The following is a 24,765-nucleotide window of genomic DNA, read 5'->3' on the forward strand; positions in this document are numbered from 1 at the left end:
AGCTTTTAGCTGCACTTCCTGTCTTTATGTTGTTGTGCTATTTTCTCATTCACATGAACACATTTGTGACTGCAGCAGGAGATTTAGATTTTTTTGTTTAATGTAGAATCAGCATGTGTTCATACAGTAACTCTTTAAGAATAACTGATTCCCTCTCTCCATGGAGCTCCTCTCTGTGGCTTATTTACTGTAATACATTAGGAACTTTGAAACTGACTTAAAGGGATAGTTCACCGAAAATTTAATTGAAGCGTTTGAGTCCACAAAATAATTCTGGAGTTCCAGGGTTAAACATCTTTGCAGCAGAATTGAAATATAATATAATTATTATGTCTGAAGTCACCATTGACTTCAATTGTATCAGATTCAGCTGCTACAGTGTTTACTTTTGAGACTCCAGAAGTGTTTTGGGGACTCAAACACTTCACCCAGCCCCCCATTGGCATAGTGGTGAGTAGATAATGAGTGAATATTCATTTTTCGGTGAACTATACCTTTAATCTCATTTTAGAGGATGAACAGCACAGCGGGGATGTCCCTGATGATAATCACTGTAAAAACTGCAGTATACCACAGAGAATTAACCCCCTTACTAATGTTACAATGTTATGCATCACATACCTGACATGCAAAGGAAGAATTCGCACCCCCACATAAATCTATTCAATGTTTGAACTTTATTTGATAAAACACGGAGGAAAGAGTGTGGCGAGGTGTCGGCTCAGAAACAGAATGATCCCGCTCAGTCCGCAGTTTGGGGATCCAGTGCCTGGTAGACGGCAGCATACTGAGAGGCATCCTGAGCACTGGACTCTGGATCAGGCTGTAAAGACTGCAGCTTTACCATCCCCTGAGTGCAGGCACCATCTGCATTTTCCTCACAGTAATCGGCCTGTGAAAAAATCAGAATAACCAGGAAGATAAAGATTGAAATAACTATTAGAGTTATACACCTAATACAAATAAATATGGTGAATAACAGAGTGGTTGCTCACCTCACCCTTGTTTGCTTCAGGTCTGCTCTGACCTTCTGACACAGAAAATGAGATTCATTAGCATCTTGGCAGTGTGTGTGTGTGTGTGTGTGTGTGTGTGTGTGTGTGTGTGTGTGTGTGTGTGTGTGTGTGTCCTCACCTGCATTACTCCTCCAGTGTCCGTAGAATACAAGAGGGATGAGTGCACAAACCAGGAGGGCCAGGCTCACCGAGATAATGATGACCACTGAGGTGTCTGCAAACAGCAGAGAGAGACATGCCTCAGGGCCTCCAAGCAAAATAACACAGTCTCTGATTTCTCATCTATTTTTTTCTTTGGGAAAGAGGAAAGAGCAACAGTTATTTTTGTAATACTCTCTGTGTTCGAATGACATGTTGTAATAAACTTTGTAATGTAGCGATGTATATTTCTCAGGTTATGGGAAAAGGGTTGTAGTTTTAGGCCATACTTACAACTCCAAGTGTCTTGTGCTGTGGCAGAATGAAGCAAAACTCTACAGCCCAACTTCCACAGCCCAATCTAAACCTACGTAAATTGTCTGTACTGAATATGACAAGCCACATGTTGTTTCTGTTCTGTCAATAAAACATTTTTACAGATTGATATCCAATTCACAACAACCTTGTCTGGATGGTGGCGCTATGACAAACATTTTAAGTTAAATCAAAACATTTCCCTTTCTGCAGAAGAAAGTTTAGAAAAAGCCTCCTGATGTCAAACTCACACAGTTTCAGTGAAGATCAGATTTACCAGAATTAAAAGAAATATATTTTTGGGAGGAGAGGCTCAGTTAGAGAGGAGGGAGGGGCTACATTTTTGACCAAATTACTATAATAACATTACTTTGAAATATGTAAGATGTTCTTTTTTTTGTTGTTGTCTTGAAGCTTAGTGTAGGAGCGTATAGCTGCAGACGGTGACCTTTGAGTACCTGTGAGGTTGATGGTGGCTTGCTTGTTTGTCTTCTCTGTGGTGGGCAGCGTTAGCGCTGCGGGGGACGGCTCAGCTGTGGTTTGAAAGCTGCCATTGGGCAGAGATCCAGGAGATCCAGGAGGAACAGTGGAAGCTTTGAGAGAGAGTGGGGCAGAGGAAACTGTTTGTGTCTGTGTGAGAGCTCATGTGACATTGTGACTGCCTTATAAAGAGTGAAGAAGCGTCACAAGACATATATTATGAGTAAATATAATTTCAAACTTTTCAAGCAAACAAGTAGATTGTCGGCTACAAGGACACCCTATTGGGCTCAGTGTGTTTAAAAGCTATCTTAAAAGTTTATTGTAAAAGTATGATCAAAAGATATTGATCATTGATAAGGATAGTTTACATGATAATTTTTTGTGGCTTTTTTAGCCTACATGACAGAAAGCCTAGTGTCTAGAAGATGAGGAGTTGCCATGGTTTAACAATCCTTCAGTTCAGAAAACATAACCTCCAACTGACACATTGACCTTCATTAATTTCTTCTGATGAATGAAGGATTTGTTCCAGCATTTCCTCATAAATTCTCGGATGTTTTACACATCTATCAAACAGACTCACCATCTAGTACTATTAGATTGACCTCCTGGTACAACACCTCAAAGCTATTCTCCACTCCGCAGCGGTATCGGCCGGTGTCCGCCCTCTTTAGCTCCTTTATGGTCACATTGAAGACCCCATATCCGCTGTTAACCTCCATGCTGTATCTCCCCCGCCAGGTGACCGCCGACCTCTTGCCCTCCGACTGAATGAGACGGTTTTCCACGGAGCAGACTCCTCTGCAGAAGTACATGTTGTCAAGTTGGGAGACGCTGTCTCTGGTCCAGCCAACGGAGCAGTGGATGGATACCTCTGCTCCAGCATGGCCTCTTACCTCCAGCACTGCAGAGGTCTTCACCCATGCTACTGTAGAAGGGATGGGATGAAAACATTAAACACACTTCGCAATATACCACTGCTTCGAAGTTAATTGATTCACAGTGTCTGAGTGCCCACATTATCTACAGCTACAGCTACAGACCTACAGCTCACCATATATATTTATATATTTTATCATATTATATCTTTCTATAAAGACTGGAAACAAGTTAACTTAGCAGAATCTTTAAGATCACTGATGATTAATTAATCTTGCTTGTTTGATCCATAAAAAATAGCTAGCCCCTGTTATGTAAGTCTTTAAGCGAAGCCAAGCTATGCTAAGCTAACCAGCAACTGACTGTAGCTTCTTAATGAACAGACATCCAAGTGGTGTTGACCTTCTAATGTCACTGTCTGTGTGACATTTGCTTATATACCTATTTACACAGCACAGATATCATTCATTTGCAGTTATGCATCTGGTCACCTGATGAATTTTAGTCCAATACTTATTCTCTTTTAGCTCTATCTTTGGTCATTACCACCTCAAGGGAAGAATATGGCTCCTTAGCTGCTAAAGTGAAGATTGAAGAACAGTGAGAGTGAACATTGAAGCTATTGGTCGGACAGCAAAAAAAAAAAGAGCTTTATCTCAATCAAAACTTAAAATCAAGGAGGCTGCAGGAGATAAATCTGTAGGTCACCACAGCAGCTCCTCTATCATTATTTTCACATTATCATTTGATTTTATAAAATATGAATAATAGTTGCTTTAAATGATGGATGGAACATGGGAAGTTCATTGCTTCACACAAAAATCTTTCATTGTTCATTTTATTTTACTTTGATTCCACTTTTGTTTTTACTCTTATTTCACATTATCTAATGTATCTGCAATGACCCATATGAATGTGAAAAAAAAAATGTCCCCATATTTTTTTTAATATATTAAGTTTTTGAGTCAATTCAGTATCAAACCATTATATCTTTTACCTTGTGTGTTATTTTTCTGTCAATAAAATGTTCATAAATCAACTGCAGATTCTGTATGACTGCACAATTTCAGGAATTGTGTACGACAATCAGCACAATTTCAAAGCTTCTGTAGTGGATACATGAGACATTTTTTTTCTGAATATCATTGGTGCAATTTATCCAAAAAAATAAGTCAATGAGCATTGAGGGTTTTCTCTGTTTTCTATGGCGAGATGCATCAAAACTCACCTGAGAAGTAATAAAGCACAGCGACATGAAGAATCTTCATTCTCTATCCAGGTTAAAAAATGAACGGAGTAAAATGTAAAATTCAGTCCAGCAGTATCAATAAATTGCAGCAGCCCGCTTCAAATTTGTCATCTGATTCCGTGCCATAAAACACGAGCGTCTCGAAGATCTGGAGACGCTACAAAGATGTGGCTGTGCAGTAAATAATTGCAGCCCCTCAGTCGTCCTCAGCTTGTGTGATCAGTAAAGGGGCATGATTCTGTTTTACCATGCCTGTTAAGCTACTAACAGAGGACATACAATATTGTGTAGTTCTCCGGCCTTCTCTCTCTCTCTCTTTATCCTCTCCTTCGCTCTGCTCTGAAGAACCAACTTTGGACTGTGATAGAGTATTACATTTTTGGTATTTATCTATATAGTTCAGGCTGTTGCAGCTCTCTGTGCCTCTGCTCATTTAGTACATGAGGCTGCAGGGCATCAGATTCAACAAACAGTCTGCTGACTGTGTCATGGGTGTCAGAGGACAACCCGAGGGCTGTCCCATAAAGCAAGAAAACCAGTCCGACCACACTTCAGGAAATAACAGTTATTTCCAGAGACATTTATTTCATGGAACGGATTAAAGTTTGAGCTTAATATCCAATGAAATGTACTTCCTACTTTCATCCTTTAACACTGGTTATAGGCTTAAACATCACCTTACCAGTCAGATATAAATTTCTCCTGTGGGACTGAAGTAAAGTCACTGTGGTGGGGAGTTCTTCACACTCTCCATTTGACTTGTTAAACAGGTTCCACTTCAATGCAGCGTTCTAACAGATCTGTAGAGAGACCCTGGTATTTGAACCTTTTGTGGGGTTGTTTGCATAATATGAGTCGATTAGGTCACATGAGTCACAGTGTGAATGGGAGTTAAGATGCCTGGGGAAGGATCTCAAGACTGCCTGATAAATGTTGTAGACCACCTCCCATTCCAGTTTGATGTCATTTTGCTGATTTTGTGAAGGTAACAGCTCCAGCCATACATTGAACCTGACAGACATTGGCTTTGACCCCCTCATGCAACTCTCATAGAATAAAAATGCATTTACATTGCATATTATATTGGATTTACACTTGACCCATCGGCATAGTGGTGAGTAGATAATGAGTGAACTTTCATATTTAAATGAAAATTCTTGAACTATCCCTTCAAGAATGTGATGTTAAGAATCTTAATCTGTTATTGAGCTAACCCCAAACCACAGTTAAAGTACTGTGCCCACATCAGCCCTCTTTTTTCTTTGACTCAGGTTGAAACAAGGTCACATTCAAAAGTGCTTTATTATCCTGTGGTGTGTGCCAGCATAGCCACACAAGCAAGGTATTGTTCTCGCCACAGTCTGTTTGTATGTGTGTGTGTACAAAATAACTTAACAACACACTCTCCTATTCCCCCATGCAAAGATCTACTACATCATTTCGGCCGAGTCTCAGCTTCTTCCACATTCATTTCAGGTGTTTCTTCATCCTGATGCTGCTGCTGCAGTCACACTTTGCTCTTATGGAAGGAGGCGGAGTCTAATGTAACCTGCCTGCTCTGATTGGATCAGTGAACCAGTGGCCCTCTTGTGATACATTACTTTGAAACCTAGAATGTCACCAATATTGAACAAGGCCCAACAGTCCCATTAAATTCAATCAAGCTGCACCAAATTGTACACACCCATAGATAACAGTTCCCTAAATATGCCTGATTGTTTTACATAAAAAAACGTTTTTTTTGTTGAAAGAATTTTATGTCAATGAGTGAAAAAACACCCTCCTGGATCTACCCTCTAATTGTGAGCTGCACCAAAGTGCAACAGGTTCTTCCCTGACCTGTACCACCAGGTTTCATGAAAATCCATCAAGTAGTTTTTGTGTAACCATGCAAACAAACAAACCAACAAAAAACCAGAGAGGAGTGAAAACATAACCTCCTTGGCTGAGGTTAATATAAAAAGAATGTGTAACATGTAACACTGTGAATTGTAAACATGTAATGGAGAGGAAAGTACAGATGCTGATATATGTAGTAGTGAAAACTAGAAAGCACCCAAAAATAAAAAGCTGAAAAATGTAACATAAATGTATTTGTTACATTCCACCACTTGGAACGCAAACTAAAACTTAAATACACTGAGAAATTATTCATGATTAAATGGAAATGATGTAATCATAACAACACTATGAAGGCAGCATCTGCATTAACTTTTGCATCCAAGAGACAGAATGTAAACCAATCATTAACTAATCATCCATTATCATGACCTTACCCTTAGCATTGCATGATTGGGGTATATACGGTGTTGGACAGGGTGTTCATCAACACTATAATGCTTTTCATTTCAATCTAGAACACTTACATAACAAAATTTCATCACTCCCTGCGTGAGCTACGTTGCTAGTTGATTTTAACAACGAGTTTCTCTGAGCACAAATATTCTTTCCAGAAATGTGCACTTCTGAAGTATGTAAGTACATCAAGTGAAAATCTTCATTGCAATTTCATACAAAAGAATAAAACTTCTCAGAGAGAATCTTTATTACAAGAGTTCTCACATAATAAAGCATATATGTTATATATTATAATACACTTATTTTTCATCAAAATATAATCTATTCATTAACCAAACACCAAACAATGCTGGTAATATTTACATTTTATCCTGTACAGCTGCACTATTTCATGCTGAGCATCTTCCCACGAGGGGAAGAGTAACACAGTGCTGGACAGTGAACATACATCTCCCTCATGAGTCTGCCCTTTAACATCTGCTGTAAATTTTACCTAAATGATTCATAAAGATAATATAAAAATAGTTGGCAGCTTCGTGTAAGCAAGTCCTGAAGGTCTTTTTGTCTTGTTCAAGATCGTGGGAGGACCTGAGCGATGGTGTCCCGGGCACTCTGACTGAGCCTATCTGGGAACTTGACCTCGTACTCCACTATGAGGTCACCTCGACGACCGGGCCGTTTGGGATAAGGCAGCCCTTCGCCGCTCACCCGCCGCCTCATCCCCGGCTGCACAATATCTGTCGTTGGCACGTTGACCGTCCTGTTGTCCAGTGTGGGTGCATTGACTGTGCAGCCACACAAAGCCTGATGGGATGGAGGGGAAAATAAAAGGCGAAAAAATATTAATTAAGATCATAATTAGAACCTAACAAGGATTTTCACAGATCATTTCCAGGTGAAAATTATAATTCTCAGGTTTACTCTTAAAGCAAAACTTTAATGAACAAAAAGGGATAAAGTTAAACATAATCTTAACTTACATCTCGGAGAGAGATCTTGGCTGTGTAAACGATGTCAGAGCCATCACGTTTAAACAGAGGATGTGGCTTGTCCTTCAACACAAAGACCACGTCAGCTGGAATGTTTCTGGGAGTCTCATCCCCCTCTTTAGGAAATGTGATTTTGGTGCCTTCTTTCCACCCCTTCTTTATCTGCACCTCCAGGATTTTATCTTCTGTCCTTAATGTTCGCCCGTCTGGGTTCAGTCGTTTGCGAGAGATCTTCATTTTCTTTGTGCAACCTGACAGGACCTCCTCCAAGGTCACCCGCAGATTGTGAACCACAGGGGGGTCCTGCTGCTTCTTTACAACACTACTGTGACCACCCATTCCTCCCATACCCGAGCTGAAGGAGCGGGGGAACCCGCCCATTCCACTGCCACCCATCCCAAAGCGAGCAAAAGGGTCGTCAGTGTCCATGTCTTCCTCCTTGCCCCCATTGCGGGCGCCGAAGAACTGTTCAAAGGGGTTACGCCCACCAAAGAACTCTGCAAATATGGCATGAGGGTCGCCCTGGAAGGTGTAACTGAAGGCGCCAGGACCATCACCACCACCAGCTGAGGGGCCGCCGCCTTTCAGACCTGAGAGAGAGAAACAATCATTTAATGTAACAAAATGTGGTACGTTACTTTAGAATGTTGAAATAGACTGAGGAGTGTCGTCCATGAGGGAGACATCCATTTACTGTGCTCACATATCTTCATGCTGTTAAATTTATCATTTACTCATTTGTTGCTGATACACAGAGCAAATATATACATGCAGATGCCATTATAATTCAAAATTGATGTATCTTATATGTTAAATCTAACCACTTGAATTCCCAGCGTGTAAACATCACCACCATAACCACAGTGGCAAAAACTTACAAAACCTACTGATATGGCTGTTGAGCTGTGAGCTATCGGCCTCCTTATTTCACATTTAATGTGGTATGGATGTATTACAACACACTTTCCACACAGGGATAGAACATGAGAACAATGTGAACCTGTGCAATGTTTATACCAGAGCTGCTGCCATGGTAACACCTACAACACTGCACCCATTTCCATCCATGACTCAAGTATCATACAGCAGGGGGTCTATAACTAGGGTCAGCGGACCCCCGAGGGTCCTTGAGGAAAGCCAGGGGGTCCCAACCAAAAAGAGGAAGAAGATTAACCCATTGGTAAAGTACGAACACAATGCATGACTATTGTGGCCCTGAATTTATACTTCCTGCAATGAAACGTCCAAAAGCAGAATTGCAGTGCATCGTGTGACATCTTCAAACAGTTAAATATATTAAGATGAGGATATTGAAGATAACAGGAGCTGGAATGGTGTTTTCCGCCCCACGTGTCAGGTCTCTGTGTATATGTACCACTGACTTTAGTGACGTCACAGTAAAAGCCCCTGCTCTTGCTTCAGATCGTTTCTAACTTCATGTAGAAACAAGTTCAGTGAGATCCAACTTTCCTGTCTCAACAACAACACCCAGCCCGGACTGAAGGCCTGGGCTGGGGGGAGCAGGAGGGCGCCATGACAGCCAGGACAACACGACTGTCTCCTGGTGCTGGTCCCGCGTGTCACTGCTGTTGTTATTGTTTCTGTCCGCTGTGGACATGTTGTTTAAGGTGTCACTGTAACGACCATGTTTAAGTGACTGGCTGATGAATCGTACCTTCTTCGCCGTAGCGATCGTAGATGTCCTTTTTGTTCGGGTCGCTCAAAACGTCGTAGGCTTCGGCGATTTCTTTGAATTTCTCCTCGGCTCCCGGTGACTTGTTCTTGTCGGGGTGATACTTCAGAGCCTGCTTACGATACGCTTTCTTGATGTCCTCCTCCGACGCTGCTTTGCTGATTCCCAAAATGTCGTAGTAGTCTTTGCCCATTGTGACCAACGCGCTGCTTATTCAGTGCGACATGAAACGTTCACGGACCCTGTCGGTGGAGATCAGCTGTGTCTGATGTGTCTGCCCGTCGAGCCCGGGTCTCTTTTTTTATAAGCCCGTAGAAACTTCCAGAGTTTTCCATAACCGTCCCGATCTGTCTGAGCTGTGACGAATCAGCAGGGACCCACCCAGTAGACCTACGCTGCCTTCAGGCCCTGTTGGAAATAATCCTCACAGTGACTCGCCGTGTCCAACATGAATCCCTCACGACACAGTAACATGGATCCGTGGCTCGTCTGGCGGTAATACTTTATTACTGATTGTGCTGCACGTAATTTTCTGTTTTAACCTCGACTCATTGCAACAAAAACAAATGTTGGACTTTCTTTGCAGTCAGCAAATTGCAATGCAACATACAACAAATAAATCAAGAAAAGTCGACATTGGCCTTGTGCTCAAAAACTTAAAGAGAAAAGAAAAGAAGAGATCTGATTAAACCCTGCACCACACCACAGAGGACCTGTGGACAGACTGTTGGCAGCAGCTTGTGTTGTACTTGGGTGTGGCCCAGATTTGAGGCCACTAAATCCCCCTGCATACCCTTTGCTGTTGTGGTGCACAACATGGACATGTAAGGCAGAACCATGTGGCACGTCAAGGTCAGACAAAATAATCCTAAATCTGGCCACACTATACCCTTACTTGGATACACACTTAAGTATAAACAGTGCACACCATTTGGATGTGTTTTCAAAGTCTGTTTGAGAGATTGTTGGGTAGAAATGATGGGCCACCTCTGAAAGATGGAGCATGCTGCCTGCTGGCATTTACACACAAAACAGGTTGATCAGTTATACTGTGTGGACTTATCCAATTTATATAGCCAGTCAGACAAGACCAAACATCACAATTAAATATAAAATGAGAGACATAATACTGTAACACTGCTCTGTCCGACTTTAAATTTTGTTTTAAATAGTTTTCAAATACTACAGGGATAGTGTTCATTGATCAAGAGAGCCAGAGTTAGTTCAGCTCATTTTCATCTGTTGTCCATGTAGCAAGTTTTTACAAGACAACCTGAAAAATGATATGAAATGACCTTATGTAATTAAAAATTTTAAAATATGTATTTTTGTGTTGTTTAGATTAAGTACACGTTGGTTATGTCTTGACTAATGCAAGCAATTCAAAGCCTGGGAGTGGCTGTTTGAATCTGTACTGGGCAATTAACAAACTTTATTAGGGTAGAATGGCAATTACAAGGAAATAACAATAGAAAATAGACTATTTAAAGGTGGAATCATTATTTTATATTATTTTGTTCCTACATCTAATTAATAATGAACTATTTGTATCGAAGCATGCACTTATATAAGTAACTGAAAATCTACTTCAGCTAGAAAGTCTCTTTATTTTATCTGGACTGTTCATTTACTATCTGTTCTTGTCCTTTTATTTGATTTGTTGTCCCTCTTATTGGGAAGCACTTTGTAAATGTGTTTTGAAAAGTGCTTTATACATTTTTATTTAGTTTGATTATGGGAGTAAATAGACAATTTTGACCTTTAGCAGCATAAAAGAGAGGCAGAGAAATAGGATCAAATAAGAATAGAAAACTTTATTTTGTTTGAGAATGAGGTAGACAAGTGATGAATGAATATTAAAATAAAGGCAATAGAATAAATTAAAAAAATAAAATGCTGTGTATGTGCATTATTTACACCTTTCATTGTAGTGGTTTGTATATAAATGTTATAAAGTAAAGTGCAGTGGCACAGGATGATTGCATGAGTGAGTAGAAAGAAAACATTTGTAAATAAATATAAGGACATATTGTGATGGGCAGATGACACAAATGTGCAGTTATTTTCTGTTAGAAATAGTGCAAATAGAATGAGTACAGTGACATGAGAAATCAAATCCATGCAGTATTTTACTTCATGTAGATAATGTTCTCCATATGTAGCCTAGATAAGAAGCTGAGCTACAGAAGAATATTATTATTATAATGATTGTATCTCTACAGTTAAAGGTAGAACTGGTCACAGATGAGCAGTTCGAGTTTGTCTTTGTCAGTCGGATCTGAAGTAAGCGCAAATAAATCCTATGACGTCAGCATAACCGTGACCTCTCCGCTTCCTCCAATCCCATTGGCTACGGCGTCGAGAGTGGGGGCGTGCTCGTCTGATTCCCTCCTATTGTGATTGGCTGTGATACCGGTTCGTCACCCGCCTGGCGTGGCCTCAGCAGACGTATATTACGCCTGTGATTGGACGTCGGCCTGTCACTCAGCGGAGTTAAGGAAGGGGCTGCGGAGCGCTGCCAAGATGAAGCACTACGAGGTGAGTGGCGTCAATGAAACTCTAAACCGTCAATGGCGCGGCACACGGAGCCAGACTCTGACCAGTCTCCATTGTTCGGAGCGTGTGTGGTTCTTGTGTGAACACGAGCGGAGCAGTGGCAGAGCTGCGAGGCTGTAAACACGGACAGGAAGCAGCGCACGCTGCTGCACCACCGCCGGGTACGAGCTGCTGTCTGACACAGGCCTACTGAGGCCGCTCGTTCACGATAAAGCGCCGTAATGAGTTAACTCATGTCACGGTGACAGCTAATGTGCACCCGCACGTATGAGGGATGAAGCCGCGTCGTGTATTTCTGAAGATGTCCACATGTCTCTGAGATAAATGGTCACCAGCATTACCGCCCCCTCTGGCTGGAATGAGCCACAGCGCTTCTTATCTTGTTATTACTCAATAATGCAGGTGAACAGTCAAGTGCGAAATCTCAGCCTGATAAAGCAGACCTCATGGATGAGGTGATTTATTATTAGTATTAGTATTAATATTAATATCATCATAACGGTCGAATCCTACTGAGCATTGGGGCAATATTGAAAAAAATGGCTTTCGAGTGTAAAGTCGTAATATTACGAGAATCAAGTCATAATTGAGAAAAAAGTCATAATATCACAGGAATAAAGTTGTAATTTAATGAGATAAAATCGTAATAATATTAATGATAACTTTATTTGTATAGCACTTATGAAAAAAAAGTTTACAAGTGCTTCACAAAATCCATGGCAAAAAATGAATGAACAAAGATAAAAGGTATTCAGTTCATTTTTAAGCTCCACACCATACGATATTATCGTCGAGCCATTAAGATATACAGAGAAACCCAACAGTTCCCACACTGAAGAGAGAAAAACTCATTAACTGAACAAAACCTGTAGAACCAGACTCAGTGTGGGCGGCCATCTGCCTTGACCGCATAATGTTATGTTAATAAAGTTGTAATTTAACAAGGAAAAAGTCTTAATAATACAAGAATAGAGTTGTAATCTACTGAGAAAAAAGTCATATTTGGAGAGTGAAGTTGTAATTCAATGAGAATAAAGAACAAAAACAGGAAATAAGCAGTGGGAGGAACCGATGCTCACCCTCACCCTGACCCTGGATCCAAAATCTTGATTACCTATTTCATCGTTTCTTGAGAAATCACTAATCACCTTGAATATCACATAGATTGCAGTTGCTTTGGTACCAACCATCCACAAAAGAAGCAACTCTCTCCTAGTCTGTCAGTTCTTTCCTCAGAATTGACACAGTTTCTTTCACATCTGTCCAAAGCTCTGATATTTATGATACTGTGGTGCTGATGTGACAAAGGATTATGTACTTCGTTATTTGTGAAACCTATAGTAAAGTATAACTTGACAAGATGGTCCACGTTCCTCTTTTTTAAATTTTAAGTGACGAATGATCAAGCATTTCTTCTGATATTCCCCATCTACCATGACACAAAGCCTAAATTTATATTATTCTCATAATAGTACGACTTTACTCTCATATTCCCACATTTTTCTTGTAACATTACAACTTAATTCTCAAAATTTCCGATTTCTTCTCCTTTAAGTGGAACTAAAACTCTGTTGACAATCGAGGGATAAAAAGGAAAAAACTGTTGAATTTTCCCTGAAAAAACCCTGTTATCACTATGCTACTTACCCATTGTACTACTGCTAGAACTGAAAGTGTGTCTACATGTGAACAAGTGGAATTTCTTGAGCAGATGAAACCCATCAGACAGGATCTGAAGCAGTCTGACAGAAACTGAGAAAACCAGTGGCTGCTCTGGTTCCACTTCTTTCTGTCAAAAGTAACCTATGAGGGACAAAACAACATTGACAACAATGAGATACACTGAGTTCATTTTGTCATTGATTTAAAATCAACATTGATTAAACATATAATTTAATTTGGATAAGAAATATCTTTATTTCATAACAAAATAAAACAAATAACACTACAAATCCTACTTGTTTTTCACACTCTATATTCCACTTATCATTCAGTCCTTGTACAGGTGTCAAACCTCAGGCCACTCCTGCGACCCTTAACCTCTGCTCGACTCACCTCTTCTATCCTCGTTTATCACTTCCTAAACTCTGTCACTCGTGGCTGACCTACCTGCATTTGAAAACTACTCACCTTGCACAATAAGCAAAATACAGAATCTGGCCATGGTACAAAGTTTTGCGGCTACAACACAGCTCGTTTAACAGGGTTACAAACTATGGTGTAACACCATGCAGCTGTGTGAGTGCAAAGGTTTTTCCCTACAGTCTATGGTTTTTACGCATGTGGCCTGAGAAACTGAATGATTATGAAAAGATTTTGTATTAGCTGTTCAACAGCATTGTAAGGAGGCAGAAATGTGAGGCCACTTCAAGTCAAAATATCTCAGCAACAACTCAAAAACCAAACTTTCTGGACATTATAAACTTGGTGAAAATGTGACACATTTTACAATTCAACTTATTCTGTCACAATTACTCATACTGCAGTTTTTTCTATTGAGAATATTTTTTCAATAAATGTGGCATTGGGAAAATGACATGACCACCAATTTTCTGTGACCTATAATAAGGGACATACAATTTCCTCATTGTGGGACTAATAAACAGACAGAGTCCAATCAAAAAAAATTGAGGTCATTTTTGTAAGCATTTGACGATTTTATCAAATCAATTCAAACTTAATAGCACATCAGTGGATTCCTTTCATGGTTTTGGCTTTTACTGTTTTCTTTCCTTTTACAGGGTACAACACGTCAAGCTAAAGTTAAACGGAGATACAAGGTCAAACTGAAAGTACATGCTTAAATTATACCTTTTTAAGTTGCAATCTTCACGATGTCTTGCAACAAAAATCAAATAGCAAGGTTTTTTCATTTGGTCACTGTACCAGTTTATTCTTCGTTTCATTGCATTTACACCAGATAGCACCAGAGAGCTGCATCGGCTCAACAGCGATCGACTTCATCACTTAAGTACAACATATGTGTGCAACATGTACAGGTTGTTAATCTTTCTAAACACAAACATCTTTAGATTTCAGATTGCCCTCCTACCTTGACAGTTGCAGGCAAAATTAATGGAAAGGAGTCGTCCACCGTCATAATCAAAGTTTACTTCTCTCAGATTCACTCTGACCCATGTGTCCATTGCATTGAAAGACTGTCACTGCCAAGCAGAGGCTTTATATAGATGCGAAGGGGGAGGTACAGTGGCAGTGGGTACGCCTGGCATAGAGGAAAGTGAGATGGGGTTATTTCCCCGAAGTCTCTACAGCAGTGTCAGGTTTCTTGCTCGTTTTAAGGGTCACTTGCACAGTACAACACATGCTCCATGTATTATTAGTTTGAGTTTTAACAGACAAGTAACTCAGTGAAAATTAGATTAAAAAATGAAATGCATCCCATCTGAAATGGCAAAATAAAGGAAACATACAGACACATTTTATTTTGTATTGTAGGCCACAAAAAATGAATCACTGAACGTCCTGTTTTACTTTTACTGTCAAGGATTTCAATGACGTTTACAATGACCCCAACATTCTGATTATTAGCCTTATCCAGAATAAGACATTATTTCGATTATGGCATTTTCAACAGCTAATAGAATATTCCATTGATATATTCACGTTGACATTTTACAGAGCATAACCTGATTATCACTCATGCCATTAAGTCCACTACACCCCAACCTTTAACCTGTTCACATGTCAGTGTCATATTCCGATGCCTTGATCGGGTTAATATTACAATATTTGTGTCTTAGTGAACATGTTTCAGGTCTGTAGATTCATCCGTTAAAGTGCATGAAAAATTGTTACGCCTACACTTAGGCTAAGCTAAGGTTAAGCCTTAAGCTTTGACACTTGTGACTATGTCTGTCATTCACTGTAGAAACTTTATCCAGACTGTTCATTAGAGAGCGAGGGGTGGGTTGGAGGGTGAGGGGGCTGGCTTTACCAAAGGGGAATGCCCTGAGTTAATCCCTTATAGTCTGGAGTGTTACCATCCCTCGGTGGCAGGAAAGAGCCACTCCCTGTGTGTGTGTGTGTGTGTGTGTGTGTGTGTGTGTGTGTGTGTGTGTGTGTGGTGGGTCGCTCAGTTGCCTCAGAACAGTGACGTTATAGTGTGATCAACATTGAGCCCATGACATCACTACGTAGGCGCTGATGGGAAGGGGCTGCTTATGCAGAGTCAGCAGTAGACATTTATATTTAGCTGGAAGAGGAAGACAGGGGGTCAAACTAGGAAAGAGGTGCTGCTGTTTGTCATAATTACGCTCCACCATCTTCCCACTTAGCCAGGAGATGAGATGTGTCAGAGGTCGTCAGTTGTCTTTTTTTAGGGGAGGGGTTGTGTTTCAAAACCAAGTCTGCTGCTGCTCTGACATGAAGCTGCTGCTCTTGGCTCGAGAAGTTTCCTTCACGGGATATTATATGCACAGATCTATTGTGGACGCTTTGCCAGGGGGATACTGGGCATTCCTGTGTTTGCAACTGTGCACACACACACACAAACACACACACACACACACCCACACACATGTGGTATATGTCTGCACTCTGGGGGGGGGGTGAGTGGTAGTTAAATAAAGCAGCAATGTGAAGGAATGAAAGAGGGAGGGAGAGTGAGAGAATGACAGAGAGGAGAAAGAAGAGGGAGGGGAGGGGGCGCAGATTTATTTCCACAGCTGAGTGCTGCCCCTCTCCTCTCAGGCTCAACGTGGATCTGTGATAGACAGCCGAGAGGAGGCAAGTGACAATAGAACTGAGGAGGAAGCGTGAGGGGAAGAAAGGAATAATCTTAAGAGCAGGAGGAGGATTGAGGACATGGATGCACTAGCACTAGAGGCCACCAGCGTCAAAAAGACGACCAACGGGACAGTGGCGGTGGCCCCGCTGCTGGCTCAAGCCCCGGTCAAACGCAAACCTGCCAAAAAAGCTAAAAAGGCTGTTGTTTTCTTTGAGGTGGAGATACTGGACGCCAAGACCAAGGACAAGCTCTGCTTCCTGGACAAGGTAAGAACTTTTTTATTTTTTTTTTCAATTTTATGTATGACAAATTTAATCTTGATGCAACTGTACTAACCTCACCTGTGCCGGAAGTCTTTTTAATAACAGCTTGTGTGTGCCTGTGTTTCACTAATCTGAACAGGTGAAACACGTCTGGTACCACACTACTAAAGCGTCTGTGTGTGTATGAGAGTCAGGCGTTTTCTAGACCATAGAGCTGCTGTAGCTGTTATAACTCATGAGACCCTTCCACACAACACTGCTGGGTGCAGTTCTCCGGGCGAGGCAGTGGGTCTTTGGCACAGACACGCACAGGACAAAATATCACAAACAACTGTTCAAGCGTCCACCCCGATGTGACAACAAGCGATGCATTTGTCGAGGTTAACATCTCACGTGACTGTCGGTGGTTCGACTCCATGTAGACATCATACTAGACATTAGCCTCATCCTATGTCCTCACAGCTGCAGGTGTGTGGGTGAGAACAACATCCCTCCTTCAGGAAAAAAAAGTTTGTTCTACGTATAAATGATCTCGTTCCAGATGAGCAACATGAGATGTTGTGAAGGAGAATCTCCTCATATGTATAATCAACCAGAAACAAAGGCACTGGAAAGATTCCAGTATTTGAAATGTAGCCACGTATCTGGAATACATTTCATCTGCTCTAATATGTGACTTTGAGATGAAAGGTGATTATCAACCTACTGATTAGTGACTTTGTTGTAAGTTGAAGGTCTCTGGATGTTGCTCGAAGTTTGTCAAATAGTACATTTTCTGTAAATGTTACCATGTAGTTCATCTCTTGTTATCTCTTGTTGTGCTTTAACAGAAACAAAAGTCTGATTCTATATTGCATTACTATAGTCATCTTTGTCCCCTCTTTGGGTGAATATACAAATTTAGGATCACCAGTGCTTTCAGGTTATAATGAACTAGATACATGAACTTATGTTACGTCACCTGTGGCCAGAGATGTCTTGTACATGAGACACACACACATGCTAATTGTGTAAATCTACATGATATAAAGCTTCCAATATTTTTTTTTGTGACTTAACAGAGGGAACCGAGTCAAAACTATAGATATTTTTATACTTTCCAGGTCATAGAGCATATATTTCTCTTGAGGACTTTTAAATTCAAGTGTTGTCATATTTACTTCCATCAGGGCGGTTATGTCCGTCTGTCCATTGGATGTTGTTGTTTTATAGCAGGATTATGCAAAAAAAATTGAACGGATTTCCATGAAACTTGGTGGAAGGTTGGGGCATGGGCCAAGGAAGAACACATTAAATGGGGATGTAGATCTGGAATTATAGACGGATCCAGGAATATGTTTTTCCTTTCTTTAGTAATTAATGGATCTCTATGGGAAACAATATTAGGCGTATAGCTAGAAGAGTGTTTGCAATTTGGTGTGGCTTGATTAAATTTAAGAGGACTGAATTTAAGTATTGCACTTCAGTATATAGCCAGTCTCGGTGTGATATTGACTAATGGATTTAGGTTGTGTTTACTGTTGTGATTAAAGGGTGTCACTGTTATATTTGACACATTTATTTTCAGAGGCTTTTTAAGCCTAATGTTTAATCAGGTATATCCAAAGTAATTAATTCTCATCAATCACTCTGTTATTTTAGTTTCAGACCAATTGAATTAGTTAGTGCTCTGCCTGTAGGTCTGTGCTGCAGCATTAGGATGGTTTAGTGTGTTGTTAGTGTGAGGTCTGCTGGAGTATAGAATTGCATTAGTGTTAGTTTACAGTGGTGTTATCAGGGCTGCTGCACAAGACCCCAAAAGTACAAGGTGCTATCTTTACTGGATTATACCTTGTTGTCGGCTTAGCAGAGTTTCCATGGTGAAGGCATGTACAATATTAACACCTTTGGATTGACAGAGATAGGTCTGGACTCTGGACCTTTATTTTGGGGGTTGGGGGTGTCACAGAGAGGTGGTTTCTCAATGATGTAATACTGCTGAAAATGGCATGTGGTCTTCAGGAGGACGTGAACAGAAGCCAGGTCATGCACGGTGCGACATTACTTCAGCCTGCAGCTGAGGGATCATAGAGACTGTGAGACAAATCACTTAAGAAAAGAAGTTCAATTGGAAAACAATGACAGAATGTTAGTGATGTTTATAATTTCTTAATTTCTGTCATGAGAATTAAAAGAGAGTGAATTTCAAGAAATTTGTCTCTTAACTTTCACTGTGAGAAAGACTATGGATACTTACGCTCAGTGTAATTTGTAATAACGTGGTGTTTTGAGGGTTATTCTCTCTTATATCTGTTCAATTTGATCAATTTTTGAAAGTTACTCTCAGAGCAAAAATGTGTGCACCACATCAACATGTAGATTAATGAACTCTTAAAGCCACAGAACATCACATTTTTCAAATTACATGCTTTCATAATTTCTTGCTTGTGCTCCGATATCTGTGTGCATTTGTGTTTATGTTTCTATAATAGATTTATATCCAGGTAGAGGTTTTACAAAAACATATTTACACATTTACTGCCAGAATGTTTGGAGTTTGGAGAAACTTGCCACTGAAGTCATAAACCACAACGACCTCAGAGAAACCGGACGCTGATGCCAAATCTATTAAAACGTTGTCATGTGCAGATGGTGTTTTTATTTAGTAATCGGCCGACAACTATCAGTTTCCATTCGCTTCACTTCACGAGTGAAGCAGTGGCCTAAAAGAGACACCGTTAGAACAGAGAGCAGCTTAATGCTGGTTCGTAAAGTCCAGTGTGTAAATGCAAACATAACTCATGAGTCAGTACAGTACTGGAAGGGCCTTTGCTGGCAGACTGGGAGAAGTGTGGTTGTGTGTATGTGTGTGTGTATGGGGGGGGTATGAGACATAGGCTACCTTTGGGTACAAATCAGAATAAAAACCAGTTAACAAGGGAAAAAGCATTCTTTAAGATCAGTGGTTTAGCTCATGTTTAGCGGGTGGTTTCCAGGAAATGAATGCAACATATGTAATGCTCCAAAAAGTGACCCTAGCGGTGTGTCTGTGTGTGTCTGTGTGTGTCTGTGTGTGTCTGTGTGTGTGTCTGTGTGTGTGTCTGTGTGTGTCTGTGTGTGTCTGTGTGTGTCTGTGTGTGTTTGTGTGTGTTTGTGTGTGTCTGTGTGTGTCTGTGTGTTTCTGTGTGTGTCTGTGTGTGTCTGTGTGTGTCTGTGTGTGTTTGTGTGTGTCTGTGTGTGTTTGTGCTCTCACGCGCTGAGGTTCTCTGAAACCCTAATACCAGCTGTTAAATAGCCCACATCCATGGGATGTGTGGGCACAGCCAGAGCTAAATTTACCACTAATCACCATCATAAATGGAAAACAGGATTATTATCTTATCCTGTGTGTGTGTGTGTATGTATGTATGTGTGTGTGTGTGTGTGTGTGTGTATGTGTGTGTGTTCGTGCATGTCCTGCCACTTATTTATTGTGTTGTTATTTGTAGGTCGAGCCAAATGCCACTATTGGGGAAATCAAGTCTATGTTCCACAAGAGCCGTGAGTGACGTTTCTGTGCAGACGACTAAAGCTTCATATATCAGATTTATGTAAATGTTCAAACAGCACACAGAAACACTGACTTTATTTCCTGTGTCTGTTTTCAGATCCTCAGTGGTACCCAGCACGACAGTCCATCCGCCTCGATCCCAGTAAGTCAACTGTGTGACAGTTTATCACAATGATTAAAGTTAATGTAGAACTTCTTTTTTTCTTAAATCAACACATGATTTAATGTAAATCTCAATAGAGTGAACGTGTGTGTTTTCCAGAGGGGAAGTCTCTGAAGGACGAGGATGTTCTGCAGCATCTTCCTGTGGGAACCACAGCAACCTTCTACTTCAGAGACCTGGGAGCTCAGATCAGCTGGGTCACGGTGAGTACGACACTGAGACGTCCAAACACGGGGAAGCAAGACGAGCCAACATATTCAGACCAGGTTCAACAGTCCAGACAAACTTGCACGCAGCAGAGTACGAGTGGGATCAAGCAGAGCTATATTGAGATATCCAACTGGGAAAAACGAGAGAAGGGGGCAGAAGGTTCCTCCTGACCCTGAGGTTAATTTGCTGCAGTGAAGTTCACTCTTAGAGGAGAGCCATGTAGGGAAGAGACACAATCAGCAGAGGGTTTTATTAATGTAGCTCTCTAACACCTCAACAGGCCAAGTTATAATCATATCAAGAGACTAGAGGCTAAAAAGTACGAATCACTACAGTCTTATCCTCTGACTTACCCCTGTCCTTTCTTTTTTCAGGTCTTTCTGACAGAGTACACTGGTCCTCTGGTCATCTACTTGATGTTCTACTTCAGGGTTCCTTTCATTTATGCACCTAAATATGATTTTACCACCAGCAAACACTGGGTCGTACAGTGAGTGTCTCCAACACACACCTACACGATTTTCATATGGTTACTTAGAGCGTTGGACCTCGTTCAGACCTCGTATCAACATCCGTCCTGAGTGATCTAATCACAAGTGGTCAGTGCCAAGTTCAGGTCTGAATGCATCGTGAATACATCCTGAGATCTGATGCCTCAGAGCACAATGGGAGGTGGCCTGAGACGCATGTGTCCCCGTTGTTTTCACTGTGCATCCTAGGCCACTTTGAAGGACTGCCTACTCAGCTGAATCAAACAGAGTTTTAAGTTTCCCAGTGTCTATACATTGATTTGTTTGATGCCAGAATATTAACACGGACTAAAACATAATGATTGATTCTTTTTTTTCAAATGGGTAAAATCTTTCTTCGTAGTAGAACTGTGTACATTACATTGATTCAATCAGACCCTGCTGACTCTGCTCAAACGCTTGAGCAGACACACACACGCACTCAGTCTAGGTTAATTATTATTAGGTTTTCATGAACACATGACGAACTTGCTTGTTTCCATATAGAGCAGGGAACTGAGATCTGATCACAAGTCGTCACAGGAGACACTTTTTAATGCCACGTGTGGACAGACAAACTTAGTTCAGCCAGGACCACTTTCATCAAAATTAATTTGATTTCAATAATGAATGCAATAAGTTATATCTGGTGGGATGGTTGCGTTCTGGGATCTCCCTGCCCCTCCACATGCATACCTACAGAGCCTAAGGAAGGGACAGTACACCTCCCTACCCATGAGCCTTCATGGATCCCCAGCACTGAACACGACATTGATGGGGTGGAGTTGAGTTGTGACGTAGCTTCGCAGAGGAAGAGTTGGCAGCTAAAGCTTAAATAAAACACACAATATGAGCTTTGCCAATTGAATGCAAAGGAGGGGATCGGCTGATGTGAGCTGGCACAGATATCTGCTGCTGTCAGACTCGACGTGTCTAAGCTAGCGCGATGCTTAATCACTGATCACTTGTGATTGTGTCTCGAAATGGACATTATATCCAGGTCTCTACGGAGCTTCTGTCTCCTCGTTTAAGAAAACACCCATTTACTTTCTTGGCAAAAATGTGTTACTGTTAGGTTCTCAGTAGCAGGAAGCATCCTCTTTAATTACTGCAGCAGGACTCACAGAAGTGCCTCTACTTTTTTTCCTCAGTCTCGCCTGCATGTGTCACTCCTTCCACTACGTCAAGAGACTTCTGGAGACACTGTTTGTCCACCGCTTCTCTCACGGAACGATGCCGCTACGCAACATCTTTAAGGTGAGATACATTATTATATTATCCGGTCCGAACGTCGCCACGTGTTAATGTGATGTAGATTGTGTGGAGCGAAAGGTGAATAAATAACTGTTTATGGTTTGACAAAGTGTATCTCTGCCACAACACGGACGCCTCAGTGACAGCGCTCCTGTCTTGTTTTCTGTTTCAGAACTGTACGTACTACTGGGGCTTCGCGGCATGGATGGCCTATTACATCAACCACCCGCTGTACACGCCGCCCAGTGAGTGTGCGTGTCCCCACCCCCGCAGACACAACAATCACACATACAGTGGCATTGTCTAGTTGTAGCTTCTTTGGATCACTGACAGTATGTTATTGTGTCTTGTTGCAGTCTATGGGGAGCAGCAGATAAGACTGGCCCTCATCATATTCTTGGTAAGAATCTGTGATGTGTCTTTAATTTGACTGATAAATGAAAACAACATCATTTAAATAACGTTTGTCCCATTTTTGATTTACAATATTTACTAAATATTTCTTTAATTATTTCGTTGCTACTCACTGAGTATTATCAGCATCAGTATGGTTGGTTTGCTAATTGCTCTGAAGAGGCCGGGTGGTTTGGCTGCACACAGGTGAATCTTGACATAGAGGTCTGGGATAGGTTGAGAAAGGTTAGTGATGTATTTACAAGGACAAGAGAGACGCCATTGTGTTGATGGTGAAATTATTTGCTTGACAAAGTACCATTAATCTCATCACAATACTCTCATGGACATTGGACTCTTAGATTTATTTTTTGGTTTAGAGTTTGACTTTAAAGTTTTCCCTTTTTTTTCTTGAGGACAAAAAGCCACTACAATGATGATGTACAAAAAGGGGTTTTGCAGACTCAGGCCCTAACTTTAAAAGAATCTATATCTTTTTCTCCACACACACGATGCAGTATGAAATCACTAATGAGGCTCTGTGAATGTTTTCTGTCTCAGTTCTGTCAGATCGGCAACTTTTCCATTCACATCGCTCTCCGGAACCTCCGTCCACCAGGTACTACTACCAGTTCTGGCCACAATCAATATTAAAATTAAAATAATTCACATTTTTCTTTTAGGAATAATGACATGTTATTCTCAGAGGTCATTGTAATAGAGTTCGATAAAATAGGATTTTTGTGTATTCAAAACATTGTAAAGTTACTGTTCATATCAAATATATTTGAATGCCTTTAAATCAAAGCCCCTGAAAACATAATTTTATATTTTAAGTATTTCTCTATAACATTTAATATCATAGCTCAAGCAGGGAGTATTGGACAGTGTGTTTTACTGTTGATATTAAAATCCAAACATGATTAGATGGATTTGAAAACAATTGTGACAATCCCTTTCTTATCCTCTCTCTTTATCCAGGCTCTAAGACCAGGAAGATTCCATATCCAACCAAGAACCCCTTCACCTGGATCTTCCTGCTGGTCTCCTGCCCCAACTACACCTATGAGGTAATGTGATTTGTTATGGCAGCTGATAGTTAGTTTTCTAATCAGTACAGCTTTAAGTCTCAGGAAACGATTGTCCCATTTCTATTATTGTATCCTCTGGACATTTTTGTGTTTTGCATTTTAACACTGAAAGTGGCGCGTTAGAGCTGCAGCTGCTGCCCTCTGCTGGTCAGTCTGTGTCTAACACCCCTCCTCCTGTTGCAGCTGGGCTCCTGGCTTGGCTTCACCGTCATGACACAGTGTCTCCCAGTGGCCTTCTTCACTTTGGTGGGTTTCATCCAGATGACCGTCTGGGCCAAAGGGAAGCATCGCAGCTACCTGAAGGAATTCCGCGACTACCCTCCCCTCCGCTCACCCATCCTGCCCTTCATCCTGTAGAGGACTTTTTCTGAACGCTCCCTCAACCCCTCCAGCCCCTCTGTAGTTGTAGGAGTCCAGTACTGTCAGCATTAACAGACAGGGTGCTGCTCCTCTTTTCTTTCGTCCAAAGTTTACACCAGAATTTCATGGATTGACTGACAGAATCTGTGTCCTCCTCCTTCATTTCCTCCCAACCCACATTTTCTTTCTCCCTTCCTGTTCTTCATCCCTGTCATGTTATGTGAAAATATAAAACAATACACTTGTGCTGTTTTTTTGTTTTTTTAATGACCGCTAACAAACTCATTCTGATTGGACAACTGGCCTATGTGCTTTTGATCTCCCAGAGCAGTCGTCACTCTCAAGCTACCCAGCGTTCATTGACAGACCTGCTGTGCGCAAGTAGTGAGACGTCCTCCTGCTCTTGCATCATCTGATACTGTTGTTTTGGGGCTGATTCTGCATCGAGTGAAATTCAGTTTTGATATCTATTGCTCTAAGTTTTAGACCATGACAGCATTTAATTTTGTTGATGTCTGAAGTAATTTATTAAAAAAGAAAAAAAAATGATGTGTTGCTCTTTTAGATTCATTACAGGTGTTTAAATAAAACTTAAATCTACACTAAAGGATCTTTTTACAAAGCTTTGGT

The 24,765-nt window shown here is 41.0% G+C and overlaps 3 protein-coding genes across 10 annotated transcripts; 1 reads left to right on the top strand and 2 right to left on the bottom strand.

Moving 5' to 3' along the window:
• Positions 1-658: 658 nt before the first annotated feature.
• On the bottom strand, positions 659-4,237 carry LOC109627337 (high affinity immunoglobulin alpha and immunoglobulin mu Fc receptor-like). 5 transcript variants are annotated; one of them, XM_069530335.1, is made up of 6 exons: positions 4,060-4,237; positions 2,536-2,877; positions 1,928-2,062; positions 1,135-1,230; positions 996-1,030; positions 659-892 (listed from the first exon to the last, which is right to left on the bottom strand). In XM_069530335.1, exons 1-6 carry the CDS (start codon positions 4,097-4,099, stop codon positions 743-745), a joined length of 798 nt encoding a protein of 265 aa, XP_069386436.1. In that variant the 5' UTR covers positions 4,100-4,237; the 3' UTR covers positions 659-742. The 5 variants fall into 5 exon arrangements, with proteins under 5 accessions (XP_069386436.1, XP_069386439.1, XP_069386437.1 ...); XM_069530338.1 differs by having other exon boundaries at positions 1,001-1,027; positions 2,536-2,880; XM_069530336.1 differs by having other exon boundaries at positions 996-1,027; positions 2,536-2,880.
• Positions 4,238-6,607: 2,370 nt separating this feature from the next.
• Positions 6,608-9,479, bottom strand: dnajb1b (DnaJ heat shock protein family (Hsp40) member B1b). Its single transcript, XM_020084481.2, has 3 exons — positions 9,043-9,479; positions 7,359-7,957; positions 6,608-7,182 (listed from the first exon to the last, which is right to left on the bottom strand). The coding sequence occupies exons 1-3, from the start codon at positions 9,251-9,253 to the stop codon at positions 6,949-6,951; spliced, it is 1,044 nt and encodes a 347-aa protein (XP_019940040.2). The 5' UTR covers positions 9,254-9,479; the 3' UTR covers positions 6,608-6,948.
• Positions 9,480-11,492: 2,013 nt separating this feature from the next.
• Positions 11,493-24,742, top strand: tecrb (trans-2,3-enoyl-CoA reductase b). Of its 4 annotated transcripts, none has more exons than XM_020084496.2 (12): positions 11,493-11,598; positions 16,579-16,629; positions 20,094-20,145; positions 20,253-20,297; positions 20,418-20,521; positions 20,903-21,018; positions 22,189-22,294; positions 22,464-22,542; positions 22,648-22,691; positions 23,246-23,303; positions 23,666-23,754; positions 23,959-24,742. In XM_020084496.2, exons 1-12 carry the CDS (start codon positions 11,584-11,586, stop codon positions 24,130-24,132), a joined length of 933 nt encoding a protein of 310 aa, XP_019940055.1. In that variant the 5' UTR covers positions 11,493-11,583; the 3' UTR covers positions 24,133-24,742. The 4 variants fall into 4 exon arrangements, with proteins under 4 accessions (XP_019940055.1, XP_019940056.1, XP_069386433.1 ...); XM_020084497.2 differs by having other exon boundaries at positions 22,464-22,536; XM_069530332.1 differs by lacking the exon at positions 11,493-11,598 and having other exon boundaries at positions 16,174-16,629.
• Positions 24,743-24,765: the final 23 nt, after the last annotated feature.

The sequence above is a fragment of the Paralichthys olivaceus genome, chromosome 8, assembly GCF_024713975.1.
Source record: "Paralichthys olivaceus isolate ysfri-2021 chromosome 8, ASM2471397v2, whole genome shotgun sequence".
Lineage (NCBI taxonomy): Eukaryota > Metazoa > Chordata > Actinopteri > Pleuronectiformes > Paralichthyidae > Paralichthys > Paralichthys olivaceus.